Consider the following 20,484-nt stretch of genomic DNA (forward strand, 5'->3'; position numbering starts at 1 on the left):
ATGGTGAGAAGTGCTAATAAGGGAGGTGTTCTTAGGGAGGTTACGCGCTAGTGGAGACAATGGATGGAAACTAAGTAACAGGCTCAGCTGTAAGTACAGTGAAGGAACAATCAGGGTGTTAAACTAGAGATCGGTGGCGTGGGGCCTGCTAGGCAGGAAGAATACATGCAGAGGCCCTGGGGGCAGGCGTTTGGTGTCTGAAGAACAAATCTGTTGGCCAGGAGACTGCAGCGCTGTGAGGTGTGGCAGGGCCTGCCAAGGCCCCAGGGCGGGCGCTCGGAAATGAGTTGTCTGAGGGGACAAACAGGCTGACACAGCTAAAGACTTTATTGGGAAGGGGGCCCTGGGTTGAAGAGCAGCCAGGGAAGGGAACCCACGAGAACTGCTCTGCTACATGGCTCACGGTCTCAGGTTTCAAGGTGAGGAGTTAGTTTCTGCCTCTGGCTGGTCGTCTTGCTTGGCTGATAATCTGCCTCGTGGTTCTTCCTGATGACGTGCACATCTCCCAGCCAGAGTGGACTCCAGAATGGAAGGTTCGGGGAGGTTGATCGTTTCCTCCCTCTTTCGGCCCCTCCCACATTCTCCCAAGAGGTATGTTAACTCTGCTGTTGAGACTTCTCATTTTATGTGAATGCCCCTGAAATTATGAAAATTACTGATATTACTGCTGTTGTTATTATTTGACGTTCTGTATGCATCTGAGTTGTCAGAATATCGTCATGGTATTGGGTAGACCTAGGAAATGTTGTGGGAAGAAGGTTATATTTACCCCTACAAATATCATTACAAAGTAGAGTTTTGCTTCATATTGAGTGTATATCCTGAGAACAGTGAGACTCAAAATATACAAAATCTCCCATAATAGCAAATAACTGCTGCTACAGAGAATATATAGTGGAATGTACAACTATGTAATATGTATCGTGAAGGACAGTGTGTAGTGATGAGTTAGCTAGGACAATACCTGTTAATCCACCTATTGTAAAAAGAAAAATTAAGCCTAGGGCTCATTACTATTGCAGGAGATCATTTGATATTACCTCCATGAAGGGTTGCTAGTCATCTACATACTTTTACTCCTGTGGGAACAGCAATAATTATAGTGGCTGATGTAAAATATACTTGTGTGTCAACATCTATACTGCTGGAACATATGGTGAGCTCCTACAATGACTCCTAAGAATCCAATCGATATTATGGCTCATGCTATTCCCATATACCAAAGGCTCTTCTTTCCTGAATAATACAATATGCGGGATTATTCCAAATGCAGGTAAAATCAGAATATAGACTTAAAGGTGTCCGAAGAATCAGAATAGGTGTTGCTTTAAGACTGGATCACCCCCTCCTGCCTAGTGAAAAAAAAATTGTGTTTAGGGTTTGGTCTGTTAATAGCATGGTAATCGCAGCTGTTAATACAAGTAATGCTAATAGCAGCAATGAGATGGTTGGATAGCATCACCAACTCAATGGACATGAGTTTGAGCAAACTCCGGGACATAGTGAAGGACAGGGAAGCCTGGTACACTGCAGTTGATGGGATTGCAAAGAGTCGGACACAACTTAGTGACTGAACAATAACCATAGCAACAATATAGCTACAAATTAAAACTGGTCACACAAAATAATGGTGGAATATAGTGGGTGGTTTTATAATGGTAGTAAAATTACAAGTACCTAAAATTGCCTGGAAAATCCCATGGATGGAGGAACCTGGTAGGCTGCAGTCCATGGGGTCACTAAGAGTCGGACACGACTGAGCGACTTCACTTTCACTTTTCACTTTCATGCATTGGAGAAGGAAATGGCAACCCACTCCAGTGTTCTTGCCTGGAGAGTCCCAGGGACGGGGAGGGGCCTGGTGGGCTGCTATCTATGGGGTCACACAGAGTCGGACACGACTGACGTGACTTAGCATAGCAAAATTGAGGAAATACCCGCTAGATGTAGGGACAAGATGGTAGGTCTACTGAAGCTCCAGTGTGAGCCACGTTTCAGGCTAAGGGTGGATGTACAGTTGAGCCTGTACCAGCATCGGCTTCAATTATTGATGATGATGCAAGCAGAAGTCGGAAGGAGGGTGGAAGTAATCGGAAGCTTATGTTATCTACACAGGGAATGGCTGTGTCGGGTGCCCCGATCGTTAGTGGCACTAGTCAGTTCCCAAAGCCTCCAATTACAATACACGTAACTATAAAGAAAATTATTACAAATGTCTGCGCTGTTAAAACTGCATTGTAAATCTGATCCTCTCCAAGCAGTGTTCCAGGTTGGACTAATTCAGCACAAATTAACAAGTCCCAAGCACCAAACAGTAAGTATAACTTACCAGTATTTTTATGGCCAATTAAGAATAGTCAGTGGTTTATGAATACAAGATAAAATGGCTAAGTAAGCATTAGACTGTATATCTAAAGATGGGCTGGAGTCCTCTTTTTGCCAAGCCCTGTGGTCAGTTTTGCTTACCGAATTGCAGATTCAAAGAGTACAGCTTCAATTCTGTCGGGGCTTCTCCTGCCCTCGCCCCTTTTTTTCCTTTCCTGGCAGCAGGAGAAATGGGGAGAAGTGGACTGCAGCCAGTTGACTAGGCTATTTACTTGTTAACTGAAAGTTTTGTGGGAAATGTAATCCCACCAATCCAGTGAGGATTTAGCTGAATTAAAGTGTTTGGTTTGCATTCAACTGATGCAGGAGAGAGTCCTGCAGTCTTCATTGAGCAGGAATTAAGTAAATTATACTTGCTTAGGGGCTTTGAAGGCTCTTGGCTTGTATAACTTCAATTCCTACTCCATTACTGAAGGGATTGGTGTAAGAGGTAAGATTATTGTGGATAATATGATTACTGTTGGTAGGACAGTTGTTTTATAAAATCAAGTTGTCATTTTATTTTTATATTATTTCTGGAGGGAAATATAGTTAGTGCTTCAGAATATGTGAGTTGTGTGTAGGAGCACAGGTTGAATAACTGCGACAGCTGTTAGTATGGGTAAAATAATACTGTTGTTTTCTTGTTTCTTGAATGATTATTCATTTTGGCATAAATCCTGATAGTGTGGAAGACTTATTGATAATGGTGTGATGAGAATGGAGGTTGTAATAATGGGTATTTTATGTGTGTGATAGTGTGGTGGTGACTGAGCTGTAAATGAATAGCATGAATATAGTAAGTGTTATTATAAAGTATAGGTTTAGGATTGTTATAGTTGGGTTATGCAGTATAATGGGTCTTACCCTACGTGAGCAATTGATGAGTAAGCTGTAATTCTTCATAGTCGGGTTTGGTTTAGTCCGCCTCATCCTCCAATTACAATACATAGCATAGATATGGATAGTACTGGGTTAGGGCTGATACATGGTGAGGTTTGGAGTAATACTGACAAGATGCAAGTTTTTGTCATGCTAATAAAATTAAGCCTGCTGTTCCTGAGACTCCTTATGCAACTTCAGGTGCTCAGAGGTGGAATGGAGGTAGTCTTAGTTTTTGTTTCCCTATTTGCAGCTTTCTTTATAGGTAACCGACACATAAGGTCTAAGTTGAAGGTGTACGACATGATATACATATACACTAGAAAATGCTTATCACCATGAGGTTAGTTAACACGTCACCGAATTACCTTTTGCGTGTGCTTGTGTGTGTGCGTGCGCATGCACTGAGAGCACTTAAGGTGTACTCTGTTAGTAACTGTTAGTGACAGCGTTGTCACCTGTAGTCACCCCGCCGTATGTTACACCCCCAGAACGTACTCATCTTAAACTGCAAGTCTGTACTCTTTGACCAGCATCTCCTCAGTCTCTCACCCTGTAGCTGCTGGCAACCACCATTCTACTGTTTCTGTGAGTAGCTTTCCTAGATGCCATACAGGTGTGATACACAGTACTTGTCTTTCTCTGATTTCTGTCGCTTATGACAGTGCCCCCAAGATGCATCCACACTGTCACAAGTGGCAGGACCCTTTCTCGTGACGGAGTGCCACTTCACTGGATATGTACGCACTGCAGTTTCTCTCCATCACTCCACCAATGGGCATTTCGGTGGTTTCTTTCCTGGGCTCCTGTGAGTGGTGCGGCAGTGAACACAGGCGTGCAGTACCTCTCTGAGATCCCACTGTCATCTTTTTCAGATGCAGACCCAGAAGTGGGGTTGCTGGGTCATACATACGGTAGTTCTCTTTGTAACTGAGGAACCTCCGTACTGTTTTCCATAGTGGCCGTATCAGTTAACAGTCTTGTCAGCAGTGCGAGAGGGTTCCCTTTGCTGTGCACCCTCACCACTACTTACCACTTGTCTTTTTGATGACAGCCGTTCTAACCTGTGTGAAATGGTTCAGCAGTGCTTTTTTCACTAATATACATCCCTCTTTAAAAAAAAATAAACTTTCCCTTTTCTGTTGGAGTACAGCCACAGCCAATTAACAATGCTGTGACAGTTTCGGGTGAACAGCACAAGGACTCAGCCACACACACACAGGCATCCACTCTCCCCCAAACTCCTCTCCCATCCAGGCTGCCCCGTGACACTGAGCAGAGTCCCAGGTGCTACACAGTAGGTTCTTGTTGTAGGTTAGCCATTTTAAATATAGCAGAGTGTACATGTCAATCCCAAACTCCCCAAGAGATAGTCCTAGTTTTATGGTTAGAGCTGTTGTTTTCACTGTTGGAGTGAAGATTCTTATAACAGTTCACTAATCACAGTAAAACAGGTTAGTGATAATGGCTATTGTAAGAAATATTGATGTAGTAGTGACTTGGGTTAGAAAACATTTAGTGGATGCTTCTATAGCTCGTGGCTTTGTTTTTTTAATTATAGTGGGAATAATGGCTAGTATATTTACTTCAAAGTCAATTCAGGTAAGTAGTCAGTGGGAGCTGGTTATTACAGCTATGCTTCCTGAGATAATGGTTGTTAGGATAATGATAAAGATGATGGGATTTTATTAGTACAGGAAGGATATAAACCAACATTTTCAGGGTATGGGTGGGCCTGGTAGCTCACCTTACTATAGAATATAGTGTAATGTGGTAACACAGAATTTTCAATTTTTAAGGGTAAGTTCAATTCCTATGATTCTAGAAATAAGATGGTTTAAACCTCCATTATGTACTCTATCATACATATACTGTATACTTTTCAGACATACATCTTACGTTTGTGATGCTTGATGTTATTATAACAGGTACTGAGACGTATCCTGCGCATAGGGCTAGCATTGACAGTAGGAAGTTTTTCCAGAGTAAATGGATTAGTTGATCATATTGGAATCGAGGGCAGGATGCTTGAATTCATAGGAAAGCAACTGTTAGTAATAAAGTGTTTTGGTAATAAAGTTGGTTGTGTACAATTCTGATAAGTGGGGGTTATGGAACAATCCCAGAAATAGGATTGTTGAGAAAATATTTCATATTGTTGATGATACCTCATGCGAAGAGTTGACTCATTGGAAAAGACTCTGATGCTGGGAAAGATTGAAGGCAGGAGGAGAAGGGGACGACAGAGGATGAGGTGGCTGGATGGCATCACTGACTCGATGGACGTGAGTGTGGGTGAACTCCGGGAGTTGGTGATGGACAGGGAAGTCTGGCATGCTGCGATTCATGGGGTCGCAGAGTTGGACACGACTGAGTGACTGAACTGAACTGAATGTTGGTGTATTTTGCTAAGAAAAATGTGGCAAATGGGCCTGCTGCATATTCTACATTGAAGCCTGAAAGAAGTTCAGATTTTCTATTAAGTCAAATGAGGCTTGATTAGTTTCTATAAGAGTAGAAAGAAATCATATTACAGTTAAGAGTCATGATGGGAAATTTTTTCATAGATACTTTTGTGTGGTGATGACAGTTGAGAGAGGGTAAAAAGACTCATGTCTTAAGAGGACTGATACAAGAATAATTGCTAGTGTTATTTCTTATGAAATTGTGCTACCACTCATAGGGCATCTCCGATTAATGCATGTTTAGAGTTGGAACCCCATCAGATCATAAAATGGAGCATACAGCATACAGCTAGGCTTGGTATTGTTAATTGCAAACATAAATAATACTGCTAGATACATACTAATAAGGGGGTAAGGTATGGGTTGGGGAATTCTTATGGTTAGGACTAGGATTGGTGCAGTGTTAAATGTGGAAATTCAGGATGTAGCTGGTTGTTGCGGTTCTTTAGTAAATAATTTGCACCAGCAGAGGCCTGTAATAGGCCACCTGGTCCTACAATATTTGGCCCTTTTTGAAGTTACATATAACCTAAAAATTTTCATCCATTTAATGTTAGGAATGTTACAGGTAGAGGAATGAGGATAATAAGTATTAAGATACTAATTATAAACATTTTGTTAGAGGATTTGAACTTATAAAAGTTTAAATTTTATGCAATTAAGCCCTGTCACCTTAACAAACCCTGGTTTCAGGTAGTATTTTTTATGTATTAATTAAATTAGGATTATACATTAATTGGTTTTAAGGTGCTTTTTAAAGTGGGCCTTTATTTCTCTGTGCTTTCATACTTGAATAAATATATACAGGATAGATACCAACCTGGATTACTCCTGAACTCAGATCACTTAGGACTTTTTACCTTTTATAGCCCTTACACCTTTGGAGTGTCCTGAGCCAGTATCAAGGTTGTAAACCCTGATGTTGGTATGAACTCTAGAACAGGACTGTGCTAGAGTCCTGTTATCCCTAGGGTAACGTGTTCCATTGATCAATTTTTTTAATCAGTAAGTGATAATGTTTTGACTGGTAAGTCTAGACTGTCATTGCTCAGAAGATTTTTTTTGTTTTCTGAGGTCACTCTAATCAAAATTATCAACCCATATAAAATTTTGTTATCCCTTGGTGGTTTAATTAGGTTTGGGGGGTTAATTAATTAAGCTCCACAGGATCTTATTCTGTTATTCCTGCCTCCTCATGGGAAGGTCAGTTTCACTAAGAGACAGTAAAACCCCCAAGTGGCCGTTCATTCAAGTTCTTATGTAGAAAACAATGATTATACTACCTTTGCATGGCCAGGAAACTGTGGTGTTTAACCCCTGTCACTGGGCAGGCAGTGCCTCTAATACTAGTTAGGCTAGAGGTGATGTTTTTGCTAAACAGGCGGAGTTTGTGTTTGCTGAGTTCCTTTGACTTTTTAAAAACCTTTCCTTGAGTGCATGCCTGTAGATTAACAGTGTGTTAGTAAATAATTTAGCCCAAATCAGTGGCTCAGATGGTAAAGGGTCTGCCTGCAATGTGGGAGACCCGGGTTTGATCCCTGGGTTGGGAAGATCCCCTGGAAAAGGGAATGGGAATCCACTGCAGTATTCTCACCCAGAGAATCCCATGGATAGAAGAGCCTTGCAGGCCCCAGTCCATGGGGTCGGAAAGAGTCGGACAGGACTAAGCGATTAACACACACATATCATGAATAATTTAATGTTGAGTTATATTTATATACTGTTAATTATTGTATTTTATTAGTTACTGATGTAAACGTATGCAAGGAAAAATACTTCTTGTTACTCATATTATTACCTCTGTTGGCCAATAGATTAGTCCAGTATGAATCTAGGAGTTGATTTGCTTGTTACTGGCATTAATATTAAGGTAAAGTTGTTATTGAGCTTGAATGCTTTCTTAATTGGTAGCTGATTTTAAGCCAACTGTGGTGTTGTCTTTACTGTATCCATTTCTAAAAAGCTGTACCTTTTTAGATTAACATTTAAAAATACAGTAACATTTCTATTTTTTTTTTTTTTTTGGTAATTTTTACATTTGAACTGAGATTCTTTTCCTAGACAACCAGCTATCAGTAAGCTTGTTAGGCTTGTCACCTCTACTTACAAATCTCCTCTCGATGTTGCTACATAGATGAGTTTGTTCTAATAAACTGTTAATAAGTAGCTCCTCTGGTTTCAGGATATTTAACTTCTCTTTGTTAAATGTTTGCTAGTTAAATCATTACGCAAAGGTACAAAGGGTAAACTTCACTTTTTGTTCCTGTAAAGCTTCTTTCATCCTTCCCTTATGGTGCTTTCTCTATAGCACTAGAGGACATTTTAAATTTCTATCCCCCATACTTTAAATAAAACATTCCTTCAACATTTAGTCTCCTTATATTAGTAGATATGGAGAAGGGGTGTTGGGCTAGATTTAGTTCAACGTAGTAATAAATTATGAAATCTCCTAGGTATAAACTAGGTGCTTTGTTTGAGCTATGCTTTGATTTATCTAAGCACACTTTCCAGTAAGCTTCCCTTGTTACGACTTGTCTCCTCTCTTGTTATCAGTATTTGCTAACAGCTTATAGGAAGTTCTCACAACACTTAGGGAGAGTGATGGGTGGTATGTTCATGCTTCATGGCCTTATTCAGTTAAGTATTCTCTTCTTAATTTACTACTAAATTCTTTGGTTTTTAACTTTTCATAAAAACTTTTTTGTGTAATGGAGAAATAGAAAATGTAGCTCATATCTTCCCACCCCGTAGGTTACATCTTGTTCTAACATTTTTATGTACGATAATTAGGCTTAATTTTATTCCTTTTTAGGGTTTGCTGAAGAGGGTAGTATATAGGCTTAATTAGCAAGGGTTGCTGAGGTTAATCATTTATAGAACAGGCTCCTCTAGAGGACCAGCAAGTCCTCTGAGTTTTAAGCTGTTGCTAGTAGTACTCTAGTGAATAATTTCATCTTGTAATTATTCGAGTTTAGAACTAAGCATAGAGTATCTAGTCCCATTGTGTAGTCAGGAAATACTAAAGTCACCTTTATAGTCTGTTTTTATTTTAGTTATGACTTTTTATGGCTTAGTTAAAATTTAACTTTATTTTATATCACTGTTAATTTGAGGTAACTATATGACTCAAGTGGCCGGCATGGAATTTACCAACCCTACTTAATATAACTTAGTTGTACTTTCGTTTATGGCTTACTCTTTATCATTGCTGTTTCCTGTGGGGGTGTGGTTAAGCAAGTCTAAGTTATGTGCTACTAATATTGTGCTTAATGCCTGTTCCCTTTAATCTTGGTGATTTAGATTCTTACTGGGGCACAGATGCTTGCATGTATAATTTTATTAAAAGTTAAGAGAAAGTCTGGAAGCAAACCTATGTGTTCATGGAGTTGGCAAATTCATCTGGGCATTTTCAATGCCTTGCTTTAGATTTTAAGCTACATTAACAAGCTGTTTTTACATAGTGAAATAACATATATATAGTTGTTTTATGTGGTTTCTGTTGGATTTGTTGATACAATTTTCATGACAATGGTCAATAGATCTAGGGAAATGTCTGTCTATATAGATGGCAAACATCTACGTAGTTTATTGGTATGATTGGGGTTTATTTTCTAGGCCTATCTAACTTTGAGCATTAAGTTACTCATGTTTGTTGAGTAGACAGCTAATTCTATGTATTTATATGTTTTTGCCTTGTTTTGGCAGGGTTACTTAGAGCATGGGCTTTAGCATGGGGGTGGTTAAGGGGGGTTGTTAACAGGCCATGTACTTGTTCGCTGCATGTACATGTGGAGTGTTTGTCTAATTTCCTTATGTCCTGAACTCGACTGAATGACACCTTTTGATAAACAATATTCAATTAAAATCCAGCTACAATTTATTTGACTGTGTTAAGGCCACAACTGAGTCACAGCATCCCTTAAAAAATTGAAATCACAGTTATGTGTGAGCATGCGCTGGTTAGTCCATCAAGATGTCTTATTTAAGTGGAAAGAGGTGGGCAGTTTTAGGTGAGACGGCCCTGAAGTGAGGTGAGATGTCTGATAAAGTTCATTAGCAGAAACGCCCACAAGTCATGGGCCTGCAGAGAGAAGAGGGACAGCCGCCAAGCAGACTGGTAGTCTCACACAGCTTGCTGATTAAGTTTGCAATCTATTGGATATGATGTTCGTGTTGACTAAAATTGATTTGATTTAATGTGCTACATATGACTAGTAATATGTGCTACGTGCTGTCAATAAGATAATGTACATGCTTATAAACATGGGGTAAATAATGAATGTTATAACACATATATATATTATGTATGTACATCTTCATGTCATAGTGCATATATGCACAGTACATAGTTTATGCTAAAAAGAGGTGATTTTAATACTCACAGGTACTTAATAATGTCGTAATGTCCCATAACGACACGTCAGGGTATACTGTAGGTAGAATTTCAGCTTTGGGTGCTGATGGTGGAGCTGGAACTTCTTCCTAGAGAGATGTGTTATTCTCCTTTGCTGGTGTACAAGACCAGGATAATAGATACACTGCAAAGACTACTCATTTTAGGAAATTATTTTTCAGTGATGTTAGTTGTTGGTGTTAGTACTAGAATTAAAAAGAAATATAAAGTAGATGCTAGTTGTCTGACAGTAATGAAGGGGTGTCTATGGGTTGTTCTCAAATTCACGTTAGTGTTAAGAGGTCTGCTGCTAGTACTCAAAAATAGGCTTTGGCCGAGAGGTTGAAATGTTACGCTTTGTTCCTTAGATGCAGGGAGCACTGGGAAGTGCGGGAACTGAGACTGACAGGCTTAGGGCCCATACGGCTGCTGGTTTACTGGGGAGTGACTTTACTGGGGAGTGACAGCAGGGCTGTGGTGCAGATACTAAGTGCCCCTCTGGCTTGAGAGGCTGTGCAGTTATCAGGGTCTCCTAGGAAGTCAGGCACCAACATTAGTAGCATTAGGACTCCTAATAAGGCACTTAAGATGTCTTTTATTGTATAGTAGGGATGAAGGGGGATTTTGTGTCAGATGAGATTTCTGTGGGATTTTTAGATCCTGTGTCGTCAAGGAATAGTAAGTGGACAGCTGTGAGTGCTGCAGTAATGAATGGGAGAATAAAACGGAATGTGAGGAATTGTCTAAGAGTCGCTTAATCTACTGAAAAGCCAGTTCAGATGCTTTCACTGAGACTTATGCTGATATATGGAATTGCTGCGAGGAGGTTAGTAATAACTGTTGCCCCTCAGAACGACTTTGTTCGCAAGGTTAAGACATAGCCTATAAATGCTGTGGCTATGACTGTAAATAGGTGATTCTAACGAAGTGCAGTTTCTAAAAAAGTCTAGGATCCATAATAGAACCCTGATCCTACAGGAAGAAACAGGCACATAAAAATATGGAGGCTCCATTTCCATGTAGATATAAGATAACTCAGCTGTAGTTGATGTTGTTGGCTGGGTAACATTAACTACTGCTGCTGCTAAGTCGCTTCAGTCGTGTCCGACTCTGTGCGACCCCATAGATGGCAGCCCACCAGGCTCCCCAGTCCCTGGGATTCTCCAGGCAATAACACTGGAGTGGGTTGCCATTGCATTCTCCAACTAACGTTAACTAGCTAAGTATTAATAATGAGAAAGTGGTTATTGTGTTTGATGTGTAATGTATTGCTAGAAATAAGCCTGTTAGCATGTGTAATGCTGAACAAATGCCCAGTAGGAACTGAAATCTCCTCATGATGGGTTTGATGGGCTGGAAGAGCAATAAATGCATTGTTAATAATTTGTATTAATGGGTGTGGTTTTCAGATGATGGTGATTGGTGTTCGTATAGTTGAATAACAATGATGATTTTTCATGTCATTGGCCATGGTTTGAGTCCATGTGAGAATAATGATAACATATATTATATTTAAGTTCTATTTTTGTAATTTGTTTTGTGGGGTTTTCTTCAAAACCTTCACCTATTTATGGTGGACTTGGGATGATTGTGGGTGGGGGTTATGGGATTATGTTGAATTTTGGTGGCTCATTTTTGGATTTAACAGTATTTTTTTTTTATTTGGGGGGATGTTGGTTGTGTTTGGTTATATGACAGCTACTGAACAGTATCCTGTGGTTTGAGTCTCTAATATTAGAGACTGTTTTAGGTATATTTCTTTCAGGGTTGATGATAAGAGTTTTCAGTGGCATTTTATGTTTTAAAAGGTGAGAAAGTAGAGACTGTATTTAAATTTAACAGACTAGGGGTTGAGTGATGACAGAGGTGATTCTGGAGTTTTTAGTGAGGAGGCTGTGGGAATTGCAGTGTTGTGTAGTTATGGTTCTTGATTTTAATTGTTACTGGTTGGCTATTGCTTATTGGTGTTGCATTTATTGTAGAGGTGACTTGCAGTGACTAAATACAGATATGCTATGGTGAGGGTAGTGAGGAATGAGAGAAAATATAGTTCTGTTAGGCCTTTTTTGATACTAGTGTAGAAAATTTTAGTTGAATGAGGGACGTAATTTGTGGTAAAATACTCTCGAGTCCGATTAAAGCTAGGAGGGATGATGCTAATATGCTTCTTTCCATATCTGGAGTTACAGTATTACCATCACTGATCTCATATGGAACTATGTATCATCACCTTATCAGAGGCTCAGTCACACGTTTGGTAATGCAAGAAAACAATCTTGTAAAACAGGCAACATAAACAATATAGCTAGCAGTGTTAGTAAGGTCGTAAGTGAAAATTTAAGAACCTCCATTAGTTGCAGCCCAGCCCATCCCAGTTCATCTGACTTTGTCTGTCTGTTCTATACCAGCCCTTACCTTTTAGGGAAATTATATATTGGCATTGTCCACAAGGCACCCAGCCCACTAGGTTGGCCAACCCTAGTATGGTGTCACTGTCCCCAACGTAAGGGAGCCTTTAAGTTTAAATGACCGTACCTGGTGTTAACTTTCTGTTGCAGATCACGGAGTGTCCAATCTTCATCCCAAAAATTAAGCTTTAGAAAGAAACAGTGTTTCCTTTTAATAATTAAACTTTGCAGCAATTAACATAACAGCAAGGAACTATCTGAGAAGTGAGTCTTAGTGAACACAGACCTCAATAAATAACATTAGAATTTGGTATCCACAGAAGTCTCTCTTTCTCTCTAAAATTAGCCTCATTTTTATCACATATAGCCAAATCAAGATATCTTGATTTAAAATTAAGTCTGATTAATTGATTAAGATAGCCTCCCTAGGCCAGGAAAGCCACACCATGGCCTTGTCACAGATTTAGGTGAATTCCTCCCTTTTTGAGGTCCGTAAAATACCTTGAGATGCCTGCACCAATTAGGAGGTGGCCTTCCTAATTTATCTGATAAAGCTGCTGGTAACCTAAGAGTTTCCAATCTCTAGAGGAAATTAGGTACAGAGAAAGAAGTGTTTCAGTTCTGCTTACAAAGGTATAATTTAGCAAACTGCTGTAAGTCATAATTAGTTTGAGGGGAAGGTTTTTTTTTTGGAAAACACATATTAAAATCTAGTAATGTTTCAGACTTTAAATTTTGATATTTGGAAAGTTTGTCAAAAGGTTTCAAAACACTTGGTCAAATAAGATCATACATCACTGTAAGGTAATACTTACTCCTTACCCAAAGTTACAAGAGATCTCAAAAGCGAATACAGTGTGTGGAGCAGGGGATGGGGCACCTGAGAGCAGCACTGACACAGCCCCACGGCCGTGTGCGCAGTGGCTGGCGGGGGGCAGCTGTAGCACGGTTCGCTCAGTGCTCTGTGATGGCCTAGAGCGTGGGAGGGAGGGGCTGTATGCACACAGACAGCTGATTCACTTTGTTGTGCAGCAGAAACCAGCAAGGCATTGTAAAGCAATTATCCTACAATTAAGACTTTAAAAATAAATTCAAGGGGGAAAAAAGCAAATACAGATCCCTTACCAGGTGGTGCTAGTGGTAAAGAACTCGCCTGCCAATGCAGGACACGTATGAGATACAGGTTTGATCCCTGGAAAGATCCCCATGGAGGAGGGAATGGCAACCCACTCCAGTATTCTTTCCTGGAGCATCCCATGGACAGAGGAGCTTATAGTCCATGGAGTCGCAGAGAGTCGGACATGACTGAAGCAACTTAGCATGCAAAGGCACAAAAACTCACACAATCTGTTATCAAAAGCAGCATTCCAAGGAAACTTAATAGAGAAAACCAGTCTTGTACCAACCTACTTTTAACAACAAAATTAACTTTACTTTAAACCTAGCCAATCCTGATGATCCACAAACTCTCCATTATTTTCTGTATCCATATGAGCCTGTCCTCCATTTTCTTCTTCATTGAGAAACAACCAGCTGTAAGAGTCACTTTCTTTTCCTTTAATAAAATGCAATTCCATTCCTCATACCTTCTTCACTGACAATACACATCCTCTTTTCCTACTGTATACTGAAATGCTTCTTTTATTATTTCTATTAGCTTTAATTACACATTTAAATTAGAGTGAGCTCTTTAAAAACCTTAATTTCTAGTGAAAACTAAGAGGTAAGCAATTATGAATTATCTTTTGCATTAGGATTCTGTAGCTCAGTGAACATAAGTACTAGTGATAATTCCTAAAAACATTTGCTTTCTTACAGAGAACATGTCAGGATGACACCAAACATATTCATTAATCATCCTAAATACCTTTAGTTTCTCTGTTTATTACAGTTAATGATGTTTCAGTGTCTTATTTGGGAATGACTTAGCTATTCAGTAAATGTCCATCACTTAATTTAGAACAACTCTATATTTCAAGCAAATTTTCAAATATCTAGAGAGAATTATCCTTAAGTAGACATTCCTACAATATAATTATTCCTAAGACATTCATCCAAAAGCTCTTATCTTGCATTCATTTAACTCACTTATAAAATTTCATTATGCCACATTACTTTCCTTGCTGACAAATTTGTAATAGATATAATAAGATCTTAATACGTTTAGTTACACCTTGGTTCGCTGCTTAGTCGCTTCAGTCGTGTCTGACTCTGTGCGATCCCGTAGACGGCAGCCCACCAGGCTTCTCTGTCCCTGGGATTCTCCACACAAGAATACTGGAGTGGTGCCATTTCCTTCTCCATACCTTGGTTTAATACAAGTCATATAACTTGATGACTCTAAAGTCATATCTATTTAAATTAACAAAGTTTAAAACCAGATATTAATTTAATACTATTTCCCAGTTCACATGAACCTGAAATTAATTCTTGCCAATTCCTTTCTGTAGTTTTGAAAATTTATATAAGTGCTGAATTTTCTTAAGTAGAGCTCGTCGATGAATTAATTTTGATAATACCATCCAAAGGTAAGGAGATTATATATATATACAACCAGAGATCTCACAGGTTCATTTTCTAAACTTAATCACGAATTGGGTATTATAAAACTCACTAATTTATGAGTAATAGTTGGAGTAAGTATAGTTTAGAAAGGTTCCCCACCCACCCCCATCTATCTCAGGAAATAGAGATGATCTGGATAAAATAGGATCCGGGCCCTCAGGATCTGTTAAGGCACAGGGTGAGAAAACCAAGTTCTCCTAGAAGGAACTGACCTCAGGGTCAGAATTCTAAAGGACACTGTATCAAGCTTGCCTTTTCTAACTGTATATACAAAAAGAACCAGTTTTGGAATTTTCAAGAGTTTCACCTAAACAGGTTTTCTCTGGAATCTAAAGAATATTCTGGCCACACAGTGTTATAATAAAATATCCTTCTCTTAATCACAGGCTCATAGCTAAAACCTTTTCAGTCAAGACAAATTCTCCCAAGAGGGCCCTGCAATGGAACAGAACCAGAGTTTCCTATTTCAGAAGGCAGAACGGCCTCACAGATCACAACACAGAACATAAAACAGGCACGGCTGTCCTAATCAGACACTCCCTTAAATATAAGATTGAAGGTTCTCAGAAAACCTTCTACAGAGATGCAGAACTTCTGATTTGAGTTCTGACCAACAGGAACTAAGGGGTGGCCTTAGACGTCTCCTGCCACCTGCAGACACCCAGGTGTGACAGGACTTTCCCCCTGGGCTTACAGGAAGGGAGGATGGGAACTCAGCCTTACCGGAAACCAGATACCAGATAACGCAAGGTCCCTGCCCACAGGAGGTGATCAGGCTCCAGTCCTCAGATAACTTAGGCTCTTCCACTAGACTCCTGCGTCCAGGACCAGAAGAGAAGGGTAGGATAGGAGGAAAGGGAAGGGAAAACAGGCCAGTGAAGTCGCTCGTTCCTTACCTGGTCAGGAAGCTCTGGCCAGTTGTGCACATCAGGAGGAGGCCAGGGACATTTAAAGGGTCCCAGTGCTGGCTGCTGGGTCCGGTCCATCAGCAGGCAGGCTGATCCCTGATGGTCAGGAGGTCAGTCGTAGCAAAAGAGAGATCCTACCAGTCAGTTGTTGAAGGAAGGAGGACCCCTTCTAGGGCCTGAGACCGAAACCACCTGCCTTGGCCAGGCACATGATGACCACTTCCTCAGCTGTCTCACATCAGGAGGTGTCAAGAAGGAACACGGTGCTGCCACTGAAAAATAACCAGGAGGATTCAGGAGAGGGGCCAAAAGCAGGAGGAGAAGACCAGCCTCCCAGAATCCTTCACTCTGGTTGAGTGAATCCTTCAATCCTTCAACATCTTGGCTGAGAGATGCAGATGCCACCAGGAGGGACCCAGAGTCAGACTATGGGCCAAGCAAAATGACTGGCCAGAGACGACCCCAAAACTAACCCTATTCCCAGAAAACCTGAGACTGCGAACCACGTGGCAGAGCAGTTCTCCTGGGTTCCCTCACCCTGCTGCCCTCCAACCGGGGTTGGGGGGTGTGGTCCTTCCCAACAAAGTCTTTTGCTGTGTCAGAATGTGTCTCCTCTGATGATTCACTTCCAAGAGTTAGATAAGAGCCTACTATTGGGCCTCAGAAGGGGTTCGCCCTTCCTGCAACAGTGGGAGACTGGATGGAGGAGGGACTTGACCTTGATCGCGGTCTGTGTGTGATGGGCGGGCTGCAGGAGGCACAGAGAGGCTGGGCACCAGCCACCACCACTTAGGTGATGTGGGCTTGGATGGAGGTTGGGGTGTGGGTGGTAGTGCCAAGAAGGTGGGCTGAAGTTGATCTTGGAGCTGAAGATGGAGACTTTCTAACAGACGTGGTAGGGGGTGATGGCGAAGAGTGTTTTCTGACTTGCAGTGACAGCAGTGTAGTGTAGTCGGGGGTGGGGGCTGGGGTAGGTTTGGGACGCCCGTGTGACCTCAAGTCCCACAGTCGCGTTGGCAGTGGTGGAGTGGGAGGGGGGCAAAGCTGAAGCCTCTTGGCATGGAGCTGATACTGAAAGCCATGGTGCTGGGTGGGCCCACCTGGGGACAGAGGAAAGTTGAGGATGTGGGTCCAGTACTGGAACACAGGCCCGGAAGAGGAGGAGGAACTACCCACAGAGAGGAGTCGGACCCACCTGCCATGCCAGGACTGCTCTCTGCCTCATCATCATCTTCTGATCCTCAGGGTATGGAGCCACGGCCCATCTGGAAACGGGGGGCTTCATCCGGAGCCAGCCTGGGGTCCCCCATCCGGACATCCAGTTCCACTTCCTGCCGTCCCAGGTGATCGACCATGGGCGGGTCCCCCCGCAGCAGGAGGCTTACCAGGTGGGCAGGCGGTCTCCCCATCACAGCAAGGCCTTCGGGGTAGGGGGGCCCTGAAGTCTGTGTCCTGCCCTCCAGCTGCTCAGTGTCTGAGGGGAGAGAAGCGGGGTGGGGAGTCAGAGGTAGAGTGAGACAGGTTGCACCCAGCCTGGGCCACCAGCTCTGGGTGCTGAGTACTAGAAATGGACAGAGAGGCCAGCTCTGCCCAGGGAATGCCAACCCGGAACATTTCGAACAATCAGGTATAAAGCCAGGAAGCAAGAGCCATCGACTGAGGTGGCTTGGTGCCTTGATTTGGGGAGGGGGGCAGGGGAGAGGTTACGATGCACAGTAGATGCCAAAATGCATCTGCTCTCAGTTGACTCTGGATGTCCAGTCCCGCCCCACAGGAAACCAGGGCATCTCTAAATGACTACGCTGGGGGTGACTGGGGTCATTGCTTCCTCTGGGCTCTTCCAGGTGCATGTGGGGACCATGCGGGGCACGAGCGTGGGCTGGCTCAAACTGAGAAGTGCCAACCCCCACGACCACCCTGTGATCCAGCCCAACTACCTGTCAACAGGTAATGCCCCAGCCACTTTTGCTTTGCCCAGACCTGAGCTTGTTGGGTCACTGAAAGATTGAGTGCCTCTGTGGGGTTCATATTTGCCCCGGAACCTTAGCCCTGGAGCCCACGTTTTGAGCCACAGTCACATTCTGTCCCCCATCCACCCCTCATCCTGGGCTGTAAACCTGCGCGTGCTGCACTGCAGTGCCCTGAGTCCCCACCAGTGGCCCCAGGATGGCACTCGACACAGATTTGCAGCTTTCAGAACAGCCTACCAAGAGATACACAGAGCTCTGGCTGTGTATAGACAGCTCACAGAGCATTTTTCCTACTGTTCCTGGGAGCATCTTCTAAAAGCAAATTACATTTCTGGACCTCTCTGTATACGCACAGCCAGAATGCCGCCCCCACCAGGCAGGTTTGGCCCAAGGATACTCACAGGGCAGGGCGTGCAGGCTTATCTCCATTTTGCAGATGAGAAAATTCAAATCCCTGATTTAAATGAAGGTCCTCTGGGCCAGGCTGTGTCCGTCTAGGATGCTGTCTGGGCTTCGTGGGACTCTGCTAGGTTATGCTGTCACTGCCGCTGGGTAGGGGACAGGCAGCCTGGGGGCTCGGACCTCCACGTCCTTGAACTGTGTCCCCTTGGGCAGCTTCTTGAGTCTCTCCAAGTGGAGAATCTTCCAGCAGGGCCAGCATGGTAAGAGGAAATGTCTCACCTGTTTCTTCTCGTCAACAGAAACTGACATTAAAGACTTCCGTCTCTGTGTGAGGCTGACCCGAGAGATTTTTGCACAGAAAGCCCTGGCACCATTCCGAGGAAAGGAGCTCCAGCCGGGAAGCCACATCCAGTCAGATGCGGAGATAGACGCCTTCGTGCGGGCGAAGGCAGACAGCGCCTACCACCCCTCGTGCACTTGCAAGATGGGCCAGCCCTCTGACCCCACGGCAGTGGTGGATCCACAGACCAGGGTGCTCGGCGTGGAAAACCTCAGGGTGGTCGATGCCTCCATCATGCCCAGTGTGGTCAGTGGCAACCTGAATGCCCCCACCATCATGATCGCAGAGAAGGCAGCCGATATCATCCAGGGGCGGCCGGCGCTCTGGGACGAGGATGTCCCGGTCTACAAGCCCAGGACCCTGGCCACCCAGCGCTGAGGTCGGCCCTGCCCGCGAAGGCCCAGCACAGCCCTTGCTCCACATGGACTTTCCTGAACCTGTCTAGAATGTTATCATCCAGTGGCCGAGACTTGGATAATCTCCTAAGAAAGGGGACCAGTACTGGTTAGTGAACTGGCTTCTTTCTTACCAGCATGTCCTCTCAGGCCTTCTGGGGCCCCTTCTCCCTGCCTCTGGGCAGGATAGCAACGGGGAGGGGAGGCTGGTGCAGAACGGGCAACTCCTGGGAGGTCCTTGTCACGCGCTCCACAGCGCTCTCCAGTCCAGGGTCCTGCCGCCTTCTAGAGTCTGGGTCGGTGGGTCCTTCCCAGGCTCTGTCTGGAGGCAAGCCAGTCCAGGAACAGGGAGCTTGCACAGAGCCCAGGGCATTCTCCCCATCCGGCTGAAAACTGCACCGGAGGCCTGGAGTGAGGGAGCGTGGGGCTCAGCTGGGATGTGTGACGAGCCTCCAACATGCCTGGGCAGAGGGAAAGCTGCCTGCTGAAAGAAACAGGCTTCTTTCTCTGCTGCTTCCTGACTTCACCCCCAGAGGGAGACAGGAACTGGTGTTCAGCTGGGTCCCTCCAAGGGGCCTTGTAGCCCACCTCTATGATGCTTTTGTTCTTACTAACACCATCAGCCTGAGGCTGGAATTCTGGACCTTGCTTCAGGACTCAGGAGTCTGCAGGGCCTCTTTACTACCATGGGTTTTAGGATTTAGCATTTTTAAAGATCTTCCTGTTGCCAGGAAACCTAGAAACCCAGAGCAGACCTGTACCCCAGCCTGTTCTGCGCAAAGCCCGGGGAGATGGGGACTGAGCAGTGGCCACGGCTGGCTAATTCTCATTCTCCAGATGTCCCCAGCAACAGACCAGGCGGGAGCTAGGCTGACGGACAAAGCAGTCAAGTAGAGCTATGATCCTCGTCCTGAAAAAAGACGCAATTGATTTAAAGACAAATGAATTGGCGAAGATTTGAGCTTGGGGGAAAAACAAAGTAACATTTAAAACAGATCTCTGATCTTTAAACTTATTCTAATTCAATAAGGCAACCCCATAACTTACTTTTGAACTGAGATCCATTATCCAGACTGTCGTTACAAGGTAAAGAACATGTGGATGCGTTTTGGATTGATTTTTCTGACTGTATCCAGAAGCCCCTGTCTGGCAAGAAGGAAAGGAACTCCCGTTTGGAAACCTGCCCCACTGGACCCAGAATCAGAGGGAAGGAAGATGGAATATTCCAGGCTTTAACCCAGATCGGAGGGGGTTGAAGTGCCTTGGAGGCCCCACGGTTGAGAAAGATTTCTAGAAAGGTAGAAAGAAGAAAGCCATCACACCGGCCTGCCTTTAAATATGTTTGAGTAAAATCTTATTTGATCTTACCTGTGTCTTTATTTTCTGTTCCAG

At 43.2% G+C, this 20,484-nt stretch overlaps 1 protein-coding gene and 1 long non-coding RNA gene across 7 annotated transcripts in view; one reads left to right on the forward strand and one right to left on the reverse strand.

Moving 5' to 3' along the window:
- CHDH (choline dehydrogenase) overlaps positions 1 to 20,484 on the forward strand; it is a 93,090-nt gene that overhangs the window by 69,671 nt on the left and 2,935 nt on the right. For 2 of the 4 annotated variants that reach the window (XR_015151540.1, XR_015151541.1), the window contains exons 6-8: positions 17,231 to 17,373; positions 17,830 to 17,932; positions 18,657 to 20,390. Coding sequence is in view for 2 of the 4 variants with exons in the window: in XM_086367491.1 (XP_086223617.1) it covers positions 17,231 to 17,373; positions 17,830 to 17,932; positions 18,657 to 19,075 (665 nt within the window). In the remaining 2 variants the exon portion in view is untranslated. Of the gene's footprint in view, positions 1 to 17,230; positions 17,374 to 17,829; positions 17,933 to 18,656; positions 20,460 to 20,484 lie in introns of those variants that run through there. The other 2 variants (XM_086367491.1, XM_086367492.1) reach the window with 1 other exon arrangement.
- Positions 310 to 20,270, reverse strand: LOC147348384 (uncharacterized). Of its 3 annotated transcripts, XR_015151543.1 has the most exons (7): positions 20,140 to 20,270; positions 18,357 to 20,002; positions 17,181 to 17,459; positions 15,974 to 16,257; positions 12,640 to 12,698; positions 10,094 to 10,193; positions 310 to 637 (listed from the first exon to the last, which is right to left on the reverse strand). It is a non-coding gene; the product is annotated as an uncharacterized LOC147348384 (long non-coding RNA). The 3 variants fall into 3 exon arrangements; XR_015151542.1 differs by lacking the exon at positions 10,094 to 10,193; XR_015151544.1 differs by lacking the exons at positions 310 to 637; positions 10,094 to 10,193; positions 12,640 to 12,698 and adding an exon at positions 14,059 to 14,818.

This window comes from Bos grunniens, chromosome 22 (genome assembly GCF_055505025.1).
Source record: "Bos grunniens cultivar Pamir isolate PY7600 chromosome 22, Bosgru_T2T1.0, whole genome shotgun sequence".
Classification (NCBI taxonomy): Eukaryota; Metazoa; Chordata; class Mammalia; order Artiodactyla; family Bovidae; genus Bos; species Bos grunniens.